Source organism: Ziziphus jujuba, chromosome 1 (genome assembly GCF_031755915.1).
Source record: "Ziziphus jujuba cultivar Dongzao chromosome 1, ASM3175591v1".
NCBI classification, from domain to species: domain Eukaryota; kingdom Viridiplantae; phylum Streptophyta; class Magnoliopsida; order Rosales; family Rhamnaceae; genus Ziziphus; species Ziziphus jujuba.
This window is the reverse complement of record NC_083379.1, coordinates 30007666-30029097: the sequence shown is the minus strand read 5'-3', so window position 1 is coordinate 30029097 and position 21432 is coordinate 30007666. Positions and strand designations below refer to the sequence as shown.

The 21432-nt window shown below is 29.3% G+C and overlaps 3 protein-coding genes across 4 annotated transcripts; 2 read left to right on the top strand and 1 right to left on the bottom strand.

The window, feature by feature from the left end:
• Window positions 1-554: 554 nt before the first annotated feature.
• LOC125419234 (probable CCR4-associated factor 1 homolog 7) lies at window positions 555-2087 on the top strand. The gene has a single exon (XM_048464758.2). It carries the CDS (start codon window positions 1205-1207, stop codon window positions 2015-2017), a length of 813 nt encoding a protein of 270 aa, XP_048320715.1. The 5' UTR covers window positions 555-1204; the 3' UTR covers window positions 2018-2087.
• A 12413-nt stretch (window positions 2088-14500) lies between these two features.
• Window positions 14501-16385, bottom strand: LOC107426741 (ABC transporter I family member 1). Its single transcript, XM_016037006.4, has 2 exons — window positions 16233-16385; window positions 14501-15540 (listed from the first exon to the last, which is right to left on the bottom strand). The coding sequence occupies exon 2, from the start codon at window positions 15446-15448 to the stop codon at window positions 14762-14764; it is 687 nt and encodes a 228-aa protein (XP_015892492.3). The 5' UTR covers window positions 15449-15540; window positions 16233-16385; the 3' UTR covers window positions 14501-14761.
• Window positions 16386-16546: 161 nt separating this feature from the next.
• Window positions 16547-19263, top strand: LOC107426723 (small ribosomal subunit protein eS12). 2 transcript variants are annotated; one of them, XM_016036982.4, is made up of 5 exons: window positions 16547-16687; window positions 17186-17221; window positions 18109-18397; window positions 18749-18814; window positions 18932-19263. In XM_016036982.4, the coding sequence occupies exons 2-5, from the start codon at window positions 17214-17216 to the stop codon at window positions 18989-18991; spliced, it is 423 nt and encodes a 140-aa protein (XP_015892468.1). In that variant the 5' UTR covers window positions 16547-16687; window positions 17186-17213; the 3' UTR covers window positions 18992-19263. The 2 variants fall into 2 exon arrangements, with proteins under 2 accessions (XP_015892468.1, XP_060668468.1); XM_060812485.1 differs by having other exon boundaries at window positions 16565-16687; window positions 17152-17221.
• Window positions 19264-21432: the final 2169 nt, after the last annotated feature.

The following is a 21432-nucleotide window of genomic DNA, read 5'->3' as shown; positions in this document are numbered from 1 at the left end:
CAAGAAGCATTAAATAAATAGTATAATTTCCTTTTAAAAAATTAGAAACAAAAAAAAAATATATATATATATATATATATATATGAATAGTTCTACGACAACGCATTTTAAGAAAATATATATATTAATTATATTGTATATACTGTATATATATATATATACACAATAAAAATAAAAATGATATTTTTTTGTAAAAATTATCTGTTTAAATATGGTTTCCATACGAATGGATCCGTATAGTAAAAAATATATATATATATATATATTTATATATTATATAAACAATCATTTTAAATAGATAATAATGGATGTTCAAAAAAATAAAAGACGGTAAGTGTTAGATAAATTAATTCAATTTTTAATATTTTTTAAACGGAAAGAATTTTTAAAGACGCTGTCAAAAGGTAGTAAAAGTTGATATGTCATAATTAAATATTTAATAACCACTAAATAATGAATAAAAAAATAAGTTATATTTTCAAAAAGGAAAGTGTGTAATAAAAAACAAAAAGGAAAAAAGAAAAATCCATCAATAAAAAGCACGAGTCAGCAGAGCAAATTTCTGACAAAACCCCCACTGTCTATCCGAAACCTGTTAAAAATGTAAGGAAATAAGAAGGATTATCCGAAACCCAAATAACCCCAAAAAAAGAAAAAAGAAAAAAAAAATTAATAATAAAAAAAAAACTTCCTATGAAGCTCCTTTTTCTTCCATCTTCTTCTTCCCGATCTCTGTAAAATCCATCTTCTTCCTTATCTTAGCTATACCCAGAAATTAAATAATAAAAAAAAGAAAGAATTTCCTAAAAGAATACCTGAGTTTTCCGGATAAGCACCAGAATATTCCCTTTTCATTCTGACAAAAACTGTCCCGCGATTCAATCATTTCTCAAAAGCTTCAAATGGGTTTTTCATTTCCTTGCTATCGAGCTGCTTGATGTAAGGTCTTGTATTCTTATGGTTTTAACATATTTGATTGTTGATTGCTTGGATTTTGGATGATGGGTTTTCTTTTCTGATCTTTTTTGGCTTTTCGAGATCTCGTTTCGATTTGGTTCGTCGTTTATTTGGCTTCTTTTTTTTCTTTTTTTTTCCTTCCCTCTTTTGCATATTTTGGGTTTTTGTGGTTTTGTGGGGTTTTTGTGATTTGCTTCAAAAAATTTCTGCTACTTGGTGGAGGAGAATAGGGAAAAAAAAAAAAAAAATGTTGATTCTGCCTAAAAGCGATTCGATCCACATCAGGGAAGTTTGGGAAGATAATTTAGAGAGTGAGTTTGCATTGATTCGCAATATTGTAGATGATTACCCTTATGTAGCTATGGATACTGAGTTTCCGGGTGTGGTTTTGAGGTCCGTAGGGGATTTCAAGAACACTTATGAGTTTAATTATCAAACCCTTAAGGCTAATGTAGACCTCTTGAAGTTAATTCAGTTGGGTCTTACCTTTTCTGATGAGAAAGGGAGGCTTCCCACTTGTGACACTGAAAAGTACTGTGTGTGGCAATTCAATTTTCGCGAGTTCAATCCCAGCGACGATGTGTATGCCAATGACTCCATCGAACTTTTATCCCAAAGTGGCATTGATTTCAAGAAGAACAATGAGAAGGGTGTAGATGCCTATAGGTTCAGTGCGCTTTTGATGTCGTCCGGGGTCGTGTTGAATGATGCTGTTCATTGGGTGACATTCCACAGCGGGTATGATTTTGGGTACTTGCTCAAGCTGCTTACTTGCAAAAATCTTCCAGATACGCAGGCGGGTTTCTTTGACCTGATCAATATGTACTTCCCTACACTTTATGATATCAAACATCTGATGAAGTTCTGCAACAGTCTTCATGGTGGGTTGAACAAGCTTGCTGAGCTGTTGGATGTGGAGAGAATTGGTATTTGCCACCAAGCTGGTTCGGATAGTTTACTCACTTGTTGTACTTTCATGAAACTGAAAGAGCATTTCTTTAGTGGCTCACTTGAGAAATATTCTGGTGTATTGTATGGTCTTGGTGTCGAGGATGGATAGAGAACTCTTTGAAAGAAAATGAAAATTATGGAATAATAATAAAAAACAAAAAAATGTGTTTGTTGAAGTACATGTGTGTGCCTCATATCTTGGTATGCTTTTTTGTTTTTCCTCTCTCTCTACTTGCTTCTTATTCTAAGTTTCCAGCTAGGGAAGATAACAGATTCTCAATGTGAATTATGATCACAGTTTCGTTGTTTTTCCGAGGGCTTGCACATTCTGCTGTTTAGGGATGATACTTGTAATTGAACATGGTTATTTTACCATTTCATTTTGGTACTTGGAGAACACAAGGAATGAAAGATGTAGTGGAGGTTAATATTTTTTATAATCTGCTTTCCCTTTTCCTTCTGCTTTCACTAACCAAATGAAGCCTATCATTAAAGGAAAGTTTGTATTCTCACACTTAAATAATTTTTTCTTTTGGACACGGGTTGGGACCAATCATGGTGCGGAAGTTGGAAAGAAAATATAAGTAGATATAGCCATACAGGGAAGTAATTTTAGCTATGCCGGACTACCTGTTTGTGGATTTTTATAACCTCAATGAGACTACTCTCGCTCTTTCTCATTACCTTTACTGCAATCATTATGTGTCTCAATCGCACAGTAACATGGCCGTAGACATTCTTTTAGGTTATTTGAATCTCCTGTATCACGCGGGTGATTGTGAGCCTTAGCGTTGTGCTTACTCAACCAAACATGGCACAATTGATTTTTTTCTTTTTTCTTTTTTTTTAAACTATGTCACAGTAGACTTAACATTATATAATATCGTCTCTGAAAAAATTTGTTGACTTTGCACCTCCATTAGTTGTTAAATACTTAAAGGTACTGCAAAAGGCTGGCATCCTTGTTCAGTTCCAGATGGTGGTTCCCTCATATAAATTTATGTTCAATTTTTTTTGGATATATTTTATTTGAACTGCCATATAACATTGGTTAATAACTTTTTTCAATTTGATTGGTGAAGTTATGATGTATTTATTGTTGCATATAGCCATATCATTTATATATTTTACTTTATCTGTTAGAATTTCTCACTGAAAGTTAAAGGAGTATAGCCTTGTGACGACAATTGATATTTGCAGTCCCATGTGTGTAGAAAGCAATATTTGATTTTGAGGCCATCTGTAAGGTGGGTAGAGAGTGTTTTTGGGTTGTTTTTTTTTTTTTTTTTTTTTTTTAATTTAATTTTTTTTTATATTATTTTTAAATAAATTATAGTGCATGTTTAAGCTTCTGTGAACCTTCAGGCAGTTGAAGTCTGTCTTATGTGTTTGTCTTCATTCTTGTGTATTACATTATTATGAGTAGAAGTTTGCATATTTTCAGTAGGAAAGCTTATGGTGAACAGTGTAGAAAGTTTCAGTTTAAGGATTTGTAATTAATTTTGAGAATAACAGAAAAGCAGATTGATTTGGTGAGTTGACAGGGAATAGAAAAGGCTGATGAAAAAATTAGTGAGGAGTTAGAAAGCTTTTGGAGATGTGATAATTTGAAACTTTATGACACCTTCATATCTACATGAGAGTCGCAGAAATGTGCGAGTCTGCCATGTAGGTAGACAGTTGGAACTAATTGGGAATCATGTTTACCTTCATATGAGTTTTTAAGATGGTACATTGATTGTAACTGGAAACGATGAGAACTCCTCTGTAAGAATCTAGTTGTGAGGCAAATGGAGCATTGATCCAGGGATAAGTGGTTGTCATAGAGCATTGATCTAGTGCATGTTTAAGCTTCTGTGAACTTTCAGGCAGTTGAAGTTTGTCTTATGTGTTTGTCTTCATTCTTGTCTATTACATTATTATGAGTAGAAGTTTGCATATTTGCAGTTGGAAAGCTTATGGTGAACAGGGTAGAAAGTTTCAGTTTAAGGATTTGTAATTAATTTTGAGGATAACAGAAAAGCAGATTGTTTTGGTGAATTGACAGGGAATAGAAAAGGCTGATGAAAAAATTAGTGAGGAGTCAGGAAGTTTTTGGAGATGTGATAATTTGAAACTTTATGACACCTTCATATCTACATGATGAGTCGCAGAAATGTGCGAGTCTGCCATGTAGGTAGACAGTTGGAACTAATTGGGAATCATGTTTTACCTTCATATGAGTTTTTAAGACGGTACATTGATTGTAACCAGAAAAGATGAGAACCCCTCTGTAAGAATCTAGTTGTGAGGCAAATGGAGCATTGATGCAGGGATAAGTGGTTGTCCTAGAGGATGAAATTGGCCCTAATTGGAAGCAGGATAGCCTGGATAGGAAGCTTGTATGGAGCTTTAACTAATATCTTCTACTCCATCCAATCCTCAGGTTAAGGTATTTATTCTTTGATAAAGATATGGAAACTTTCCTAAAGACTGCTTATTTCAGTAGTTTATGTCTGAAAATTTCTTCTGGTTTTCATGCATAATTATTGGGGAAAAGGCTTGATGATTTTGAATTTTCAATGACTAAAAAAGTTGTTAGTGAAACACCAGGTTGTTCCTTTCCATCAGACCAGATATGTAATATTTTTAGCAGTTGGTGAGCCATTAAAGCATAACTGGTGCCCCATCTGCTACTACTCTTCTGGGCCTCTTCTTAATTTTGATCTTTTAATTTTTATGGACCCATTTTAGCTTTGCTTCCTGATATATATATACATACATATATATATATATATATATTTTTTTTTTTTTCTTCCCTAACATTTCTTTTTTATATTATTTAACAATTCATGTTAACATCATATTATTATGAGAAAATGACATCATTGCACCCTGAAGTTTATTGGGGTTGACATTTTGCATTTAAAAAAAAAGAAAAAAATTTGACAATATACACTCCGAAATTACAAAATCTTTACACCATTGGTCCTCCTATTAAATACTAAGTGAAAACATGGTGCAAGGTGCAAGTTATATAGTTTAAGATGCAACTGCAAAAATTTCCAAATAAAAAGCAATGCAAAATAATAAAAAATAATTGAGAGGATTATTATTTTTTAATAAGTTAGTAAAAAAAAATTCTAAAAGAATTTTTTTTAAATAAAAATAAAAATATTCATATACAATCAATATTTTCAAAAAATTAATAAAAAAAAAACGGATAAAAAAAATTTGAATTTGTATAATAAAAAATAGCATAGATTATTATAAAATGCAAATGTAATTTTTCAAAAAGTAAAAATAATAAATTTGTGCATATTTTAGAGATAAAAAAGAAAAAGAAAAAAAACATAAGACCTATAGAAAAAGTGAAACCAAGTACATTTCTAAAATATAAAAGAAAACTTTGAAAAATTACTTTTACAATATGTTATTTTATTATTATATATATTTTTTATATTTATATTTGTTATTTACAATGATATTTTATAAAAAATCGTTATCTTAGTTGTTTATAAAATTTAGTATAATTAAATTATTATAAAAATATAATATAACATATCTTTGTTATATTTGCTATTTATAATATTTTATAAATTATATTTTATTGGTATTATAAAATTTAACAATATTATTGTTATTTTTATATAAATATTTATAATAAAAATATTTTATTGTAATAAATATTATAAATATTTTAGAATTTATGAAAATTAATTTTATAAAAATAATTAAAACTATTTATAAATTAACAAATATTAATTTATTTTATAAAAAATATAAATACAAATTATTTATTATAAATATTAATTTATAAAATTTATTTGTTAACTATACTATTTTATAAAATATTTTATATAAAATATTATAAGAATATTGTTAAATTAATTTATAAAAAATCAAAAAGAAAATGACTAAGCCAGAAAAGAAATTAGGAAAACCTAACCAAGTTGGTTCCCTCAAAAATCCACTGAAAAAGCCAAAATATATATATAAATTAATTTTATAAAAACTATTTTAAAAATTAACAATAATATTTGATAAAATTTTGTTATGATGTGAATATAATATATATATATATATATATATACATATATATAAAAGAACATATTTTTTAAAATAAATTTTCAAAGTTTTCTTTTGTATTTGAAAAATACTATTCACTTTTTTTTTTTTTTTTGGTTAAGCCTTTTTTTTTAATCTCTAAAATATGCACAAATTATTATATCTATTTTTTGAAAAATTACATTTATACTTTTTATAATAATCTATGCATTTTTTTATTTTGCATATTCAAAATTTATTTTTTTTACATTATTTATTATATGCAAATATTTTTACTTTTATTTTTAAAAAATTGGAAATGTAATTTTTTAAATTTTTTTCACTATTTTATTAAAAAATAATTACCATCTTTAATTTTTAAAAATTTTTTATTTGAAAAATTTTACAATTTGTGCGCTAAATTATATAAAATTGCACTTTGTACTTTAGTTTCTGTTTAGCATTTGACATAATGACCAATGATGTAAGGGTTTTGTGTGTTTTAGAATGAAAATTGCCGAAAATTTTTTTTAAGATGTGAAGTGTTAACTTCAATAAAATTCAAAGTACAACAGTATCAATTTCTATATTATTATTATTATTATTATTTCTTCATATGTTGTGAATCTCTTTCGGAATCATTCTTTTTAGGTTCCATGGAGATTGCAAGCTAGATGGTTAGCCTGTCTTTTTTTTTGTTTAGAGCATTGTTTTTTTTTTTTTTTTGTCTCACATATTTATATTGAGGGTAATCAAGTAGCGAATTATTTGATCAAAATGGCAATTATGGATAATTTGAATGGATCATTCACTTATCGTGTGTTGCATTCCTGCTCTGCAGGCAGATTTGATGGGAGGTTTTTGTTATTAGTTTTGTAATTAGTGTTGTTCTTCTTTAGAGTACATTTGTGTTATTTTTTCTTTATAATAATATTTGGTGGATTGTTGGGTGGCAACGTAGTTGGGATTCAACTGCTTCATCTTACACCTTATTCTAATTAATAATTTTTATTATTATTACATATTATTCTTATTATAGAGTTAGGATGTTTGACTTGAAGAAGGGCCTTTGTGGCTTATGCACTCCTTCAAACGGATGTTGAAAATTATTATTTTTCAAAAATATAATATTTTATTAAAAAATTAAAAAAACATACAAATGTTTGAAGTTTTTGATCATTTAAAAATATAATTTGGGTGTCTGAATTATTGAATAATATAGGATTATAAGAACTGTGTAACTTATTGAATATATTGATCTTGAAAGAAATGAAATAAATAAAAAGAAGAAGTAATATAATGATATTGGTAGCAAAGTTTTAAATATCTAAAATTTCCATTGAAATTTCTTTGAAATTTTCATTTTTTTAAGGGGTCAAAAAAAATTTAAATCCTAAATAGAAATGAGTAGAATTTTCATAATATCCATCGAAATTTTTGAAATTTCACCAAATTTTCATAGAAATTTCCATCAAAATATCCATATTAAATCCTTAATAATTTGGTTAAAAAAATTCATAATATCCATCAAAATTTCAAAAATTTCTATGTAAATTTCTGAAATTTCATGGAAATTTTAAAAATATCTATGAAATTTAAATTTTTTTTTTATAAAAAAATTCATAAATATTACTATGTTTAATAAATTATTTTATCAAATTAACTTTAATGATTTTTTTTTACATTTTAATTATCTTTTAAATATTTAATAATATGAACAAAATGGAATGAATTGAATTAAATAATCTTGATAAGTTTTATTTATTAATAAAATATATATATTTACTATACATTTTGTATAAGATAGATTCATTAAAATCATATAATTACAAATTAATAGTTGATTATATAAGAAAGATAATATTATGTAGAATTGGTATTGATAGTATTTAAATTAATAACATTAAGTAAATAAAAATAAAAAGATAATAAAATATGTTATACTAAACATTAAGGACAGTTATATTTAAAATAGGATCTTTATAGTTGACAGATTAACAATTACATTAAAAATTATTAAGAAGATATATCTTTTAATAATTATTTTTTACATTTCAAATCTCAAAATAAAAACGAGAAAGAGACCAACAATTTTCAACCACCTAATAATTTATGAGTATTGAGATGATATTATGAAATATAATGTAATTGTAATAATTGTTTTATTTTAATTAATAAACAAATTTTTTAATCAAATATATATATATATTTTTTTGCATATTTTTTTATAATAATTTATTTATGATCATTATCGCTTATTATAAATTAAATTGATTAAAAAAATATAGTATATATTCAATATTTTTGTAATTTGTATAATCAATTTGATAATCAATTGATTAAATACACTAATTCTAAAGTAAAAATAAAAAAAATTATTTTTTAAAATAAATTTTCATCATTTTTTGTAAATTTTTATCGATATTCAATCTTTTTCAATATATCTATGAAAATTTTTGTATTTTGAATTTTCATTATTTTATTCAATACCAAAATTTTAAACCTTAATTGCTAGTGAAAAAATTGATGTTAACCCGCTTATTTGCCTCAATGATGGAAAATTATATTATATAAAAATAAGTTTACCTAACTATCGATGTACTTGCATGTGGTTTTACTTCTACAAGAATTTGATTTTTCTGTACTTAATTTGTATGTTATAAAATTTTTGACAAGAACAAAAATCAAATATATTCTGTTGGCGATTATTACTTAAAAATAAATACAAGCAATTTTAAATACAATATTGTTTAGACTATGTATTTACCAGTATTGCTATTATTTTAATAATGATAACAAGTGTAATTTTAGTGATTTTATAGAGTGATTGGAGGCCGATTGAAGGGCTTGAATAAGACTATAAAGTTTATTTTTTGGGACAGACCATTTATTCCGGAAGATTTTAAAATAATGGGTAATTATTTATAGTTAATATTTGAATTTGAATTTAAAACATCTTTAATTGAATTCAAATTTAAAATTAGGAATGACAATTTTCCCCGAATGATCCTAAGCCTGCAGTGCACCATCTCTAACGGGGTGATTTTTTTCCCAAAAATCAAGTTTGCGGGATGAACTCGGAACAATAGTTTAAAACCCGATTCGGGACCAGGCCGGAACATGAGCTCGGAACAATAGTTTAAAACCCGATTCGGGACCAGGCCGGAACAGGAGAATAAATATCCCAGCTCGAATTCGACCTGGTATATATATTTATCAATTTTTTTTTTTATAATTTCATTTTTATTTATGTAATGTAGACCCTAACAAAAACAAAGCCCTTATTTTCTTCTTGCCGACATCCCCTTCACTTCACAAACACTGCACTATTCACCAAGCTGCCGCCGCTGCTGTCGACCACCACCCACCTTCACTTCACAAGAATCACAGCCCCAACCTCGACACCTAGGTAGGATCTTGTGTCTGTTTTCTTTCTTTTTTATTTTTTCCTTTTTTATTTTTTTCTTGTTTCATTTTTTATTTATTTATTTTCTTCCTTCAAATTTTCTGAAACAAGGGCTCAATGCTAGTTACTTCATCTAGTCCACGGGCTCCTCAATTTTGGAAAAGTGTGTGTTTTGTGATTTTATTTTGTTTTTCTTATTCTGTTACATTTGTGTGAGTTGCATTCCATGCAACTAGAAGCCCCCCATTTTGGTTGGAAGCGGACTTCTGTCCCCTTGGCACTCTTGGAATTTGGAACCAAACATATTATGTCAAAACAGAGCAATAAGAACGTATGATTTGTGTAAGGTGTTTCATGGTATTTGTGTTTCGACTCCGTTTTATGTAGTGTGAAAGTGGAGGGGAAAGGGGCATGGGCTTTTGAGCCCAATTTGTCTTAGAATTCAATTGTGGATTGCGTTATTTAGTCTCTCAATTTGTTTTGGACTTTGCCAATGATATGATTATATATATCAATTAAAATAAAAATAAAATGGAGAAAATCGTCCTCCATCGTCTTCATTGGGAAATCTTCATCTCCATCCCACATTTAAAGAATTGTGGCAAACCTTAGGGATGGGATGGAAAAATTCCTTTCAGAAACTGGGATGGAATTTTAAAAATCGACCCCATCCAACCTTGTTGATGTTCCTACTCAAAATGGCTTTAATTCCCTCAATTAAATGGAGGTGATCTTAAAATTGGTTTTATGTGGACAAGTCCTAATGAAGGCATGAAGTGTATAAGATTTTGTGGAAGGCATAAATCATATAAGATTTTGGTTAAAAAATCTACATACAGTTGAGAAGTCTCAAGTTAGAAAACTATAAAAAGGAAGGCTACATTATGAAAAAAGGATGGCTACATTATGAAAAATGATCTACCTCTAGACACATTAAACTTTCAACATGGAAATCTCATCTTATAGTCTCTTTACAAATATCTAGACTCACTTTATCAATTTTTATTTTTTTTTAAGCAGTTTTTGTGGTGTCCTTGTTTTATCATTTATTTAAATTTCTACCATTTTCGTTTATAAATTTTAATTTTATTAAAGTCTTATTTGTTTAAACAACAAAAGAACTTTTAAATTGTTTTGTCCTCTACAATTTTAATAAAATTGCTTGATATTAGTTACATATTTTACATATTTAATTTTATTTTTCTTATTTCTTTTTCTTTAAAAATATTTTAATTTTGAGTTAGCATATTTACATCATTAGACACGGTGCTGGAAAAAATATCCAATATTTTTTGGCACGCCCAATGAATACATCTAGAAAATTGAAACATCCTTTGAGCAAGTTTATCAAGCCGCCAATAGCTATGGAGATAGGCTAGCTAATCAAGCCAATAACCATCAATCTTACATGTCCCCGTGAACATGGAACCAAGTTCAGGTTGGGGGCACCATCGATGTGAGTTTAATGACCCAAGCTGGTTGAATAGTAATTAACTACCAAAGCAACGGAGATCCAGATAAACTTGTAACTCATAACTAAGTAATTAACGATTTTCTCTTAGTTAAGAAGGAAAAGACCTTGCATGCAAGTAATATGGTCAAAATTTTCTAAAAAGTAATTCATAGATTATGTTTGATTGAGAATTTGGTCAATTCAAATATTGCCAAGTCAGATAACAATAGGACCAAATCTATATATGGTCATGTTAAGGAAGATGTTGCTGATCATATGACTAATGTAGAAAACGCCGAACATGTGGCTAAGAAAGAAAAGATTGATTCTGCATCAAAACTTGTAATTTTGATAATCCTATGGCTAAGATTGATTTTTCCATCATTAATTTTGTAAACAGGATCAAAAAGGCCGAATTATGATCTATATTTGGTAGGAACAAACGGAGACTTTAGATCTTTACTAACCAAATTGTCTTTCACCTGCCTTAGATGTAGTTCGGTGGAATAGGCTGACATATGGTCACTCATGTTGGCCTAGGTTGGCCACCTCTTCTTTATAAAGTAGAAAATTATAAAATAAATAAATTTTGTTTTTTATTTTGTTTTGCAACAAAAATATAAAGTAGTGGAGTGTTTGGTAAAAGAAAAAGTATTGAAGAAAATTGATTTTCGAGAATTAGTTTTTTGGGATTTAGTTTCTAAATAATGTGTTTATTTGCGATTCTTTTTATAGTGTTTGGTTAATTATAGAAGAAGATAAGATTTATAAGTAATTAAATAAATTTATATATTAAAATTAAATGGTAAAATTGTATTTGAAAAAATATGTAAAACTAATTTGATAGTGAATTTTAAAATGATACTTCTTTGGAAGGATTCACTTTCCTTTTCATTTTTCCACATTGTGATATTTATTTTCTGTTAGGATCCACAAATTTCTTCTTTTAAAATTTTTCATACAAAAAAAAGTTTTACGTTCTTAAAAAATTTTAAATTTTCAATAACTTTACCATTATTGAGGGTAATGTTTGAACCATCTATTTTTTATTATTACATTATTATTTTTAATGATAATAAATGTAATTTTAGTAATTTGATAGATTGATTGGAGGGGTGAATAAGGTTATCAAGTTTTTTTGGGATAAACCATTTTAAGACAATGAGTAATTATTTATGGCCAAGATTTAAATTCAAATTTAAAAGTATTTAATTGAATCCAAATTTGAAATGGTTTTAATTCCTTAATTAAATAGAGATGTTCTTGGAATCAGCTTTATTCAAAAAATTTCTAATAAAGGCATAAATTATATGGGATTTTGTGGAATTTCTATATACAACAAAGTAGCCAAAAGTTTATAAGAACGAAGGCTACAATATGAAGAATGATCTATCTCCAGATACATCAAACTCTAACATGGAAATCTTATCTTAGAATCTCTCTCTACAAATTTCTAGAATTACTTTGTCAATTTTATTTTTTTCAGCAATTTATATTGCATCCTTGTTTTATCATTTTTTTTTAAAATTTCCACCATTTTATTTAGTATATTTTATTTTATTAAAGTCTTATTTGTTTAGGCAACAAAAGAACTTTTATATTGTTTTCTTCTTTACAATTTTGATTCAATTGTTTAATATTAGTCAGATTTTTTACATATTTAATTTTATTTTTCCTATTTCTATTTCTTCAAAAATATTCTAATTTTTGAGGTGATATGCCCATCGTTAAGAGACATGGTGCTTGAAAAAAAAAAAAACTCAACAAATATTATTAAAGCTTACTAAGCACATTATGCATGAACCAAATTAGAAGTGAAATAGAAGAAAATCAACATCAAAAAGATTTTTTTAGATATATTGGAAACTAATAAATAAAACAAGGTTGTTATTATATATTTTATTTGTAAATTTTCCTTTTCTACGGTGAAACAAATTAAAAGGAAATAACTCAAAGAAGCTCCATATCTGCGACTTTATTTCAGTGTAGATGTGCCTTGCACTAATTTCCCAATCCTTTGAAAGCTTGTTTAGTTTAAACTCTTTCAATATTTTTACTTTGTAAAAAGCTAACCAGGATTTGAAGATTAACAGCAGAGGTTAATGTTGTGAATGCCCACACTTGAAACTAGGATTAAGAACACTTTTTGAGATTGCTTAACAAGCACAAATAGAAATGCTTTACCACTAGAACTATCTTTATCGTGGCAGCAAAGGTTATTGTTAACTGTTTGTCCTTGAAAATCCACCTAAATAGTAATTTATTTATTTATTTATTTATTTGTTGGACAAAAATAAATTATTTAAATTGATATGTAAAGATCTTAAATAAATTAATTTCTTCTCCATTCAGATAAAAAAAATCTCCATATATGTTTTAATTTATTTGTTTTTTTTTATTATTTTATTTTAGGATAGTGACTTTTTTTTTTAACCTTCAATTTTAGTATACTAACTTCGTTTAAATCTAAAGGAGAAAATTAATTAGCTGAGTTGGCATTTAAACATGGTTACCATCTATCTATCCATTTCTTATAAATGAAGAGAGGAAAGAATTCAAATACTGTTAATTTATGACTAATCAATATATATATATATTGAAAATTGTCCTTCATACATGTATATGTATAAATTTTGGTTCACCATAACTCTTCAGTTATTCAAATATTCCATACATTAATTCAATCTCCAAAAGTGAGAGAGGCATAATCTTTTTCTTCAATAGACATGATTTTTAGCTTTGGACAAAGCTATGACAGTGAATTTTTCATGTGTCACTTCATAACTAACCATCTCATATCTTATTAGCACCGTTTGTCAAAACAACTTCCACAAATTTTAATTGTTGCTTTATGCTCCTAAATTTATTTTTCCTGCTGCTACGATTACTGTACCCTACTTCAATAATGCATACTATATTTATATATATATATATATATATATATATATGCTGTTTAGTTAGATCACGTGTGAGTATACTACAATTTTTATATTGCCGTGTATTATATACATTGTGATTGCTTAATAAAAATTCTTCTAAACTTCATACTTCACTTTCTAAATACAGCAGTTAAATGATAAAAACCATCACTAGAAGTAAATATTGTAAACGAGTTAAAAGTATTTTGAGTAACTTTTGAAATATATTGTTAAGATGAATTCAGCTCGTTATAAAATTTTGCTATATTCATTATAAAACATTGAACATTTTATTTCTTAATCTTCTTTTAATCACTTAGTGATTAATACATTCCATTTATTTATTATAAAATTGAATATGAATAATATTTAATTATTTATTCTAATTATTTATATATTTAAAGTTTTATATATTTCTATATATATATATATGTCAACTCCTGTGAAAGAGGTAATAATAATAATGATTAAATAAATAAATAAATCCTGTGAAGGGGCTTTTACATTAGATGAGCAATACACTTGCTTTCATGATAAGTACTTTAAAGCAAGAGTAGCTCGCACATTATTTTAGTCTTCATTTATTGTTTAAGATTGATTTAATTTTTGCAAGTCCAAGCAAGAAAATCAAGATGATCCCAAATCCATATGCACCCCTAACCATCAATTTTAAAGCTGAGGGTTTGGATTCATTCCATACATTATTCCTTTTCTAATGGATTTCCAATTATATTAAGATTTCACTCTATAATTTCTCATTCCTTGTGAATATCTCAGTGAAGAAAAATAAAATAAACGAAAAACTACAAAAAGAACTCCATTTTCCCAAAAGCCCCTCATCTAGCTTAAAAGTCATTAGTTGCATGGTACACGAGTGTGATTTATCTATGAAGTTACACCAGTTAAACGATGATACAGTAATTAGCCAAAGCTCAAGCATGGCAAAGATTGGAAAAAGAAAAGTGAAGAAAAATATATTGGAGCATTTTATTTTTTCCCCAAGTTTGAGGGGAAAAATAAAAACTAAAAATCGAAAGAAAAGTGGAAGGATTAGAAGTCCTTACGATCAAGCATGTCTACTAAAGTCAATCTTCTAGGGAACCTTGGGGGAAGCCTCAAATACATAGCATCTTCAATCTGAATTGGCATATGTGTTGCTACAATCACAATCCCACCCTTCTTTCTGTGCTCTGCAATAATATACTCCAGCAACTTCACCCCATCATCATCCAATGCAACTGAAGGCTCATCAAGCAACCAAATTGGCCTTTCAATTGCCAGCAACCTTGCAAGCTGCACCCTTTTCCGCTGGCCCATCGAAAGCATCCTGGCCTTCTCTTTCGCCAATCTGCCAAGCCCCATCAGCTCCAAAGCAGGTAAAGACTTCCCTTGCTTGCCTTCGAGAACTTCAAACCACTGAACATTGTCAAGGACTGTGAACTTGTCCTTAATGGCATCTTTGAGGGAGAGCCAGTTGAGCTGAAGCTTGTACTGATGGAAAATTCCCGACTGCGTGATGTCATGACCATTCCAAAGGATCTGTCCGGCAGAAGGCCTGGAAAATCCAGCTAACATTCGAAGGAAGGTTGTTTTGCCTGATCCATTTGTGCCTGTAAGAACTAGTGATCCACCATCATGGATTGACACATTAACGTGTCTTAGGATTTGCTGGGCATTCCTCATACAAGACACATTGTCGAGAAGAAGCCGAGGCAGTGGTGGTTTTCTAAGAGACATTTAGGGATTCTGGGCTCTTTGTTGACGTTTCAAAGTGTATAATATTATATTGTCTACCAGTAAAAACCGCAGTCTTATTCACCGGACAATTCCTGTTATTGCATTGACCCAAGAAAAAAGAAACAAAAAAGAGGATCAAATCAAAACCCATTTCTATAATTGGAGAAACAAAAAGGATAATGATCAATGGAAAATCTCTAATTTCCAAGGCACATGCAAGGCTTCCCAAAATGATCAAAATGAATATATGCAACTAATGGAGATCATAATAAGAGTTTCAGATCATATTACAGTTAAGAATAATGGTAATGATTTAGAGTTTTCAGTGACACTTTAATTCCTAATTGGGTTTCCTAGTAGATTCAGTTTCCTTCAATTTTTCATCCATTGAGGAACACCAAAACCCACCCAGATGGTAACAACTCTGTAACACTGACTGAGTTTTCTCAAATCTGTGCTGCCTAATAAAAGGGTATGCATATCAGTTGGAGATAGTAATTAGAAAAACCTATTTCGAGACCTATTTCAAGGAATAAGCAATTATCAATACCAAAAAAATACAATAATAAAAATAATAGTGACAGGAATAGTTGTTATTAAAAAGAAAATCAAAGAAGACGAGTGTGGTAGCTCAGTTAGTACGAGCACCACCACCTACGCTTACTACGCTGGGTTCGAGTCTACCGGGGGGCAAGGGGTGCCTGGGGGCATAGCCAAAAAAAAAAGGAAAAAAAAAAAAACGAAGGGAAATCAAAGAGAGAGATTGAGAATGACAACCACTAACCGGAAAATCAGAAATCGGCGAACTTCGACCTCCGTCAAGGAAAATTTCATCGGCCGCCGAGCTTTACAAACGAAGAAGAGCGTCGCCGCCGACCGTCGATTACTGGTTTAGGAGGTGTCAGACGCCGCAAGAGCGAGGGTGAAGAAGCTAAAAGGCCGCCTTGGCTGTTGCCCATGCTGGGCCGAAGGTTTTACCTGTCTTGGATTGTTTAGATGAAGCCCAAGACTTTTGAGCGAGTATGGGCCCAAAATAATCAACCCAAGCCCGTTAGTCCATCCCATCAAGTTTAATGAAGAAGAATCTAGGGTTTATGAATCGTTTTTCGTTTCGTTTTGTTTGTGTGGAATTTATAAGAGCTCGCATTTTGCATTCGGCTAGTCGAAGTTGAAGCTCGCTTTTCGCATAGCACTGCAATTTCCAGATCGGTTATAATCATCTTCATTGTCACCTTCGAGGTAGGTCTCTCTATCTCTTCCACGAATTAGTTTTTTCGTCTATGTCTATGTTTATATTTGTATGTATTTATTTTACTTATTTGTTTTATATTTAATTTTGTTAAAGCAATGTTTGAAAATGTTATAGTGAGAGTGGATCACTTTGGAACTTTCAGAATCTTGATTCGAAATTAATATGTGGGGTTTTTGAGGTTTATGGTTTTTTGGGTGTTAAAAAATTTTGCTTATTTATTAATAATATTAACCTGTAAATAAAGTAAGGGTCCACAATTTGAATTGATCTGCACCAAATGCGAGTGGGATTGAGTGATAATTCATTGTTGCGTTTTGTTAATGTGAAAGTTACTTAATTTATTGATTTTCATAAGAATAAGGAAAGAAGACTGAGTTTTTGGCTACTCATATATCCCAGTCCTTCTTTTCTATGATTTCCTGAGATTTTTTTTTTTTTTTTTGACATAAAGGTTTGTTTCTTTCCCTTCTTCTTCGTGTTTGCAGAGTTGTTGATCCAAAGGCTATCAGCAAAATGTCAGGGTATGTTCCTTTAGTTTTGTTCCAATTGTTTATTGCCAATCCGTCTTAGTTTTAGTTGCATCATGTTTACAAATTTCAAATGAAAATTATTTATGCTAAATCTCTGTGTAAATTGTGAATGACGTGTAACTTGTTTCATCATTCATGGCTTTTTCACATCTATAGGAAACGAGAATTTAGAATTGCCCAGTTTTCTGAATCATATCTAAGCTAATCTATATTTCTTTTATTATTATTATTGTTATTATTATTATTATTATTATTATTGGAATTTATTTGCTTCTTTACTAAGACAATTTTAGATGTTATATTGTGGGGTATGTCGTGGTTTGCTCGTATTGATAAGTTGTACAATGCTTATGGAATCTGTCATTCCCATTAAGCTAAAAAATCCTTTGGTACAAAGATTGTGCTAATGGTGATCTATGCTGGTACAATCATGTTCTGACACTCAAAAGACTTTTTGTTTGAACTCTGGTGCTGATTTGAATCAATTTTATGAAGTGTAATCTTACTGAAGCTTAACAACTTTGAACCTTGTTGACTTATACTGCTTGTACGAACTTATTACTGGATGAGATATATTTAAAAATTTATATCATTCTAGTTACTTTTATCTCTTTAATTGCATATGTAAGATTTCATAACCTTGCTTTGTAAGTTGTTACAAGTTAACAATCCTTGTTCACAATTGTCAGCTTATAGCTTGCACTCAGGAGGTCAAATTCTAGTTTTAGCTGCATGACATACTTTCTACGCTGGTCTATCTATCCTATTGATTAAAATTTGTATTTTTCTTTTAGTCCTATGTTTATTTGTCGAACAATCCCTCTATGTTTTCTCTATGTGTTTCATATATAACTTGATTTCATGTATTGTTAATACAGAGAAGAAGTTGCTGTTCCGGCTGAGACTCCTGCCCCAGCCCTAGGTGAGCCCATGGACCTCATGACAGCCTTGCAACTTGTTCTAAGAAAGGCATTGGCTCATGGTGGCCTCACACGTGGACTCCATGAAGCAGCAAAAGTTATCGAAAAGCATGCTGCACAACTCTGTGTTTTAGCTGAGGATTGCGACCAGCCGGATTATGTTAAGTTGGTGAAGGCATTATGTGCTGATCATAATGTCAAATTGATAACAGTTCCTAGTGCTAAGACACTTGGTGAATGGTCTGGGGTAAGTAGATTCACGTTAGTTTCTGATCAAAGTTAAATTCTCGTAAGTTTTGAATTTATTACTCTCAACTGTTGCAATCTTCTACTTTGGGTTCCTGTTTCCGAAGAAAGTCATTGGGGCTTCTTTCTGGCGGATACTCTTTCTAACAAACATATCCAAAAATTGCACATCATCTATCCAGTTTGTCTTTTTTCTTGAGGGTTCTATTGAACTTGGAAGTCTTAAAATTTTTGCTAGACTTTTAATTCTATCTTACATTGTTTTTTGTTGGTTTGTATACGTTGATGATGTAATATGCTGAAATATATTTTTTCATTATGCTTTATTTATTTTTTGCGTCTCCTATGGCAGTTGTGTAAGATTGATTCAGAAGGGAAAGCGAGAAAGGTGGTTGGTTGTTCCTGCATTGTTGTCAAGGTATGGAAACCTTTGGGTTTACATTCTTATTTTTCAGTTTCAATATTATCCCTTCCAATTCATACAGCATTGAAACCTTTAGGTTTTATTTCAATTTATTCTCTGATGGTGTTGCAGGATTATGGCGAAGAGACAGAGGGTCTCCACGTTGTTCAGGAGTATGTGAAATCCCATTGAAAAGTGGAAATTGGATAGAAGAGTCCATTTTTATGTGAGAGTAACGTGTAGTTTTGAGATTTCCTATTGTATCACTTTTGATAGTAGGGACACTAAGTAATTGGTCGAACAGAATTTTGAGATGAGTGATAGGTATTCCATGCTTCAGTAGTGTCTTTTAGCAGCTTTTCAATTACACAACCAATATATTCTGTAGCTCATTGAGGATGCAATTTTCATGTTCGTGGCTTTCTTGTGGCTTGTTAAATGAGGACCATTTCGTGTTTTTGCCACTTTTTTGAGCAATGAGTTGGGCTAGATATAACTATAAAAAGTTTACAACTTGGTTCCCTATGAGGATATATATTTTATTTAAATGTCTAATAATTTATACTATTTTGAATAACATTAGCATACATTAAGTGAGACAACTAACAATATAATTGAATATATTTATGATTATAAAAAGAAAACCATAACTTAAAATGTTTTAATGGATGAATCGTAACTTATTCACCACTATTTAATTAGATTGAATAAGTGGTAATGGATTCAAATAAATTTAGTTAGACAGCCTGAATAGAAATGGATTATTCTGGTCAAGAACTAAATATGTCTGGGTCTCTGAGGGGCCGAGCCATTCATGTTGTGGAGAAAAAGATAAATATTTACTGTGGAGTCAAATTGGGAGAGGGTCGGTTCTGTTGTAAGCCCATCTAGCATGTATACCTCATATTTGAAAGAGTATTATAATGAATGAATTTTTTAAGTTATTTTATTATGTTATAGCTTCACTTGCAAAAAGCTACCATAATGTCAAGCTAGAAACATTAGCCCCTAACCTGAGACAATTTAGTAGTAAAGCCACTGTTCTTTCACTGAATGATCTAATTTGAATCCAATTTCCCATTTATATATATACTAGATATTGGACACGTTTGCCAGGGTCTATTAACCTGCACAAATATCCTGGATGGTATTACATTATCCATTCCTTTGTTTGGCCAAAAATAGCGAGAATGCAAAAGTGCATAAAAAGTTGGTGGGCCCCACCCAATTATCCACTGTAGACCGGATAAAATAAACCCAAGTGGGAGGTAGGTTTAAACTGGATTAGTTGTTTGCTTTTTTTTTTCTTTGCTCGGAAAGTCAATAATTAACTTTATGCCATGAAAATTTGGAAAATTTAAATTGATTGATTTTTGTTTTTTTTTTAAACGTTGTTTTTGTTGCCTTTTTTTTTTTTTTTTTTTCCCATTGTATATTTAAAAGTTCATAAATGATGCTTTTTTTTTTCCCCATGAAGTTTTTTTTTCCCCTTTATTTTCTTTCTTCGCTACTGTAAGTTGGAAAGTAGAGACTAATTTTTATTTTTTAATGTAAATTTTTTCTTTTGATTTTCTTAATATTATTTAACATTATCATAAATAGTAATCAAAGCTTAGTTTAATATATTATGGTCAATCTTTTTATAACTTCTTTTAATATTATATAATTTGAAATAATTTAACTACTATTGTAAATAATAATCATAATTGTATTTAATATATTACGGATAAGTAATTATTTAATATAATTACATGAATAATAATAAAAATTAATTTTATCTAATGTACTTATCTCTAAAAAAAATCCATAAATAATAATAAAATATCAATTTTGTCATTTTTTTGTTAAAACAATTTTTTTTTTTTTACAAAAAATTATAATATAGTACGATTCCATATGAAACGTTGTACAATATTCATATAAACATTACAATACAGCACATTACAATAGAGTACAGGTTAAAATAGTTCTGTGCCCATATATAATTCAAAGAGTATACTTCTATATTAACCATTTATGTGGTCATTTTATTTTTTAAATATTTACAGAAACTAAACCTTTGGTTCCATTTTTACTCTTTTTGTAAGGTTTACAATCTCTCTACCTACTGTCACAAATTATTTTCCATTCCTATAAATTAAATTTTCAACTACTCCATTCATCTTTCATTTCTATCACGAATATATTTCATTTCATTGATGTACTTTTTAGTCTTTTTCCTTTTCTCCATCCAAGATTTACACCTTTTAAATTGTTAAATCTTCAACTTTTCTTGGTAGGAAAGGTAGGTGTGATTTAATACGTTTGCATAAGGTGTAGCCCAATCCAATGGCTGTTGTCCATCCAACATCTACATCAAGAATGGGTCATTAGGATTGTGAAATTATGATCCAAAAAAAGACAATTTAAAATCAAGGGAATTATTTGAAAGAGAAAAACTTGTGGCTCAAGTAGAGGACCATTTTGAAACCAATGCTTCATCCTCTCTACACCACCAAAATGCCTGTGATTTGTGAACCACAATTACTATCAACTACCTCGCATGAGAAGCTTTATGCACCTTCTCCTTTTTCTATCAACCCAAAATTTATCAAATTTGGAATTTTAGCTACTATTCTAATTTGGAATCTTCC

Coding starts and splice junctions, on each gene's coding strand:
- LOC107426723 (XM_016036982.4), top strand. Junction 18,398..18,748: donor CACTTGGTGAATGGTCTGGG/GTAAGTAGATTC, acceptor CTCCTATGGCAG/TTGTGTAAGATTGATTCAGA. Junction 18,815..18,931: donor GTTCCTGCATTGTTGTCAAG/GTATGGAAACCT, acceptor ATGGTGTTGCAG/GATTATGGCGAAGAGACAGA.
- LOC125419234 (XM_048464758.2), top strand. CDS start 1,205: ATGTTGATTCTGCCTAAAAGCGATTCGATCCACATCAGGGAAGTTTGG.
- LOC107426741 (XM_016037006.4), bottom strand. CDS start 15,448: ATGTCTCTTAGAAAACCACCACTGCCTCGGCTTCTTCTCGACAATGTG.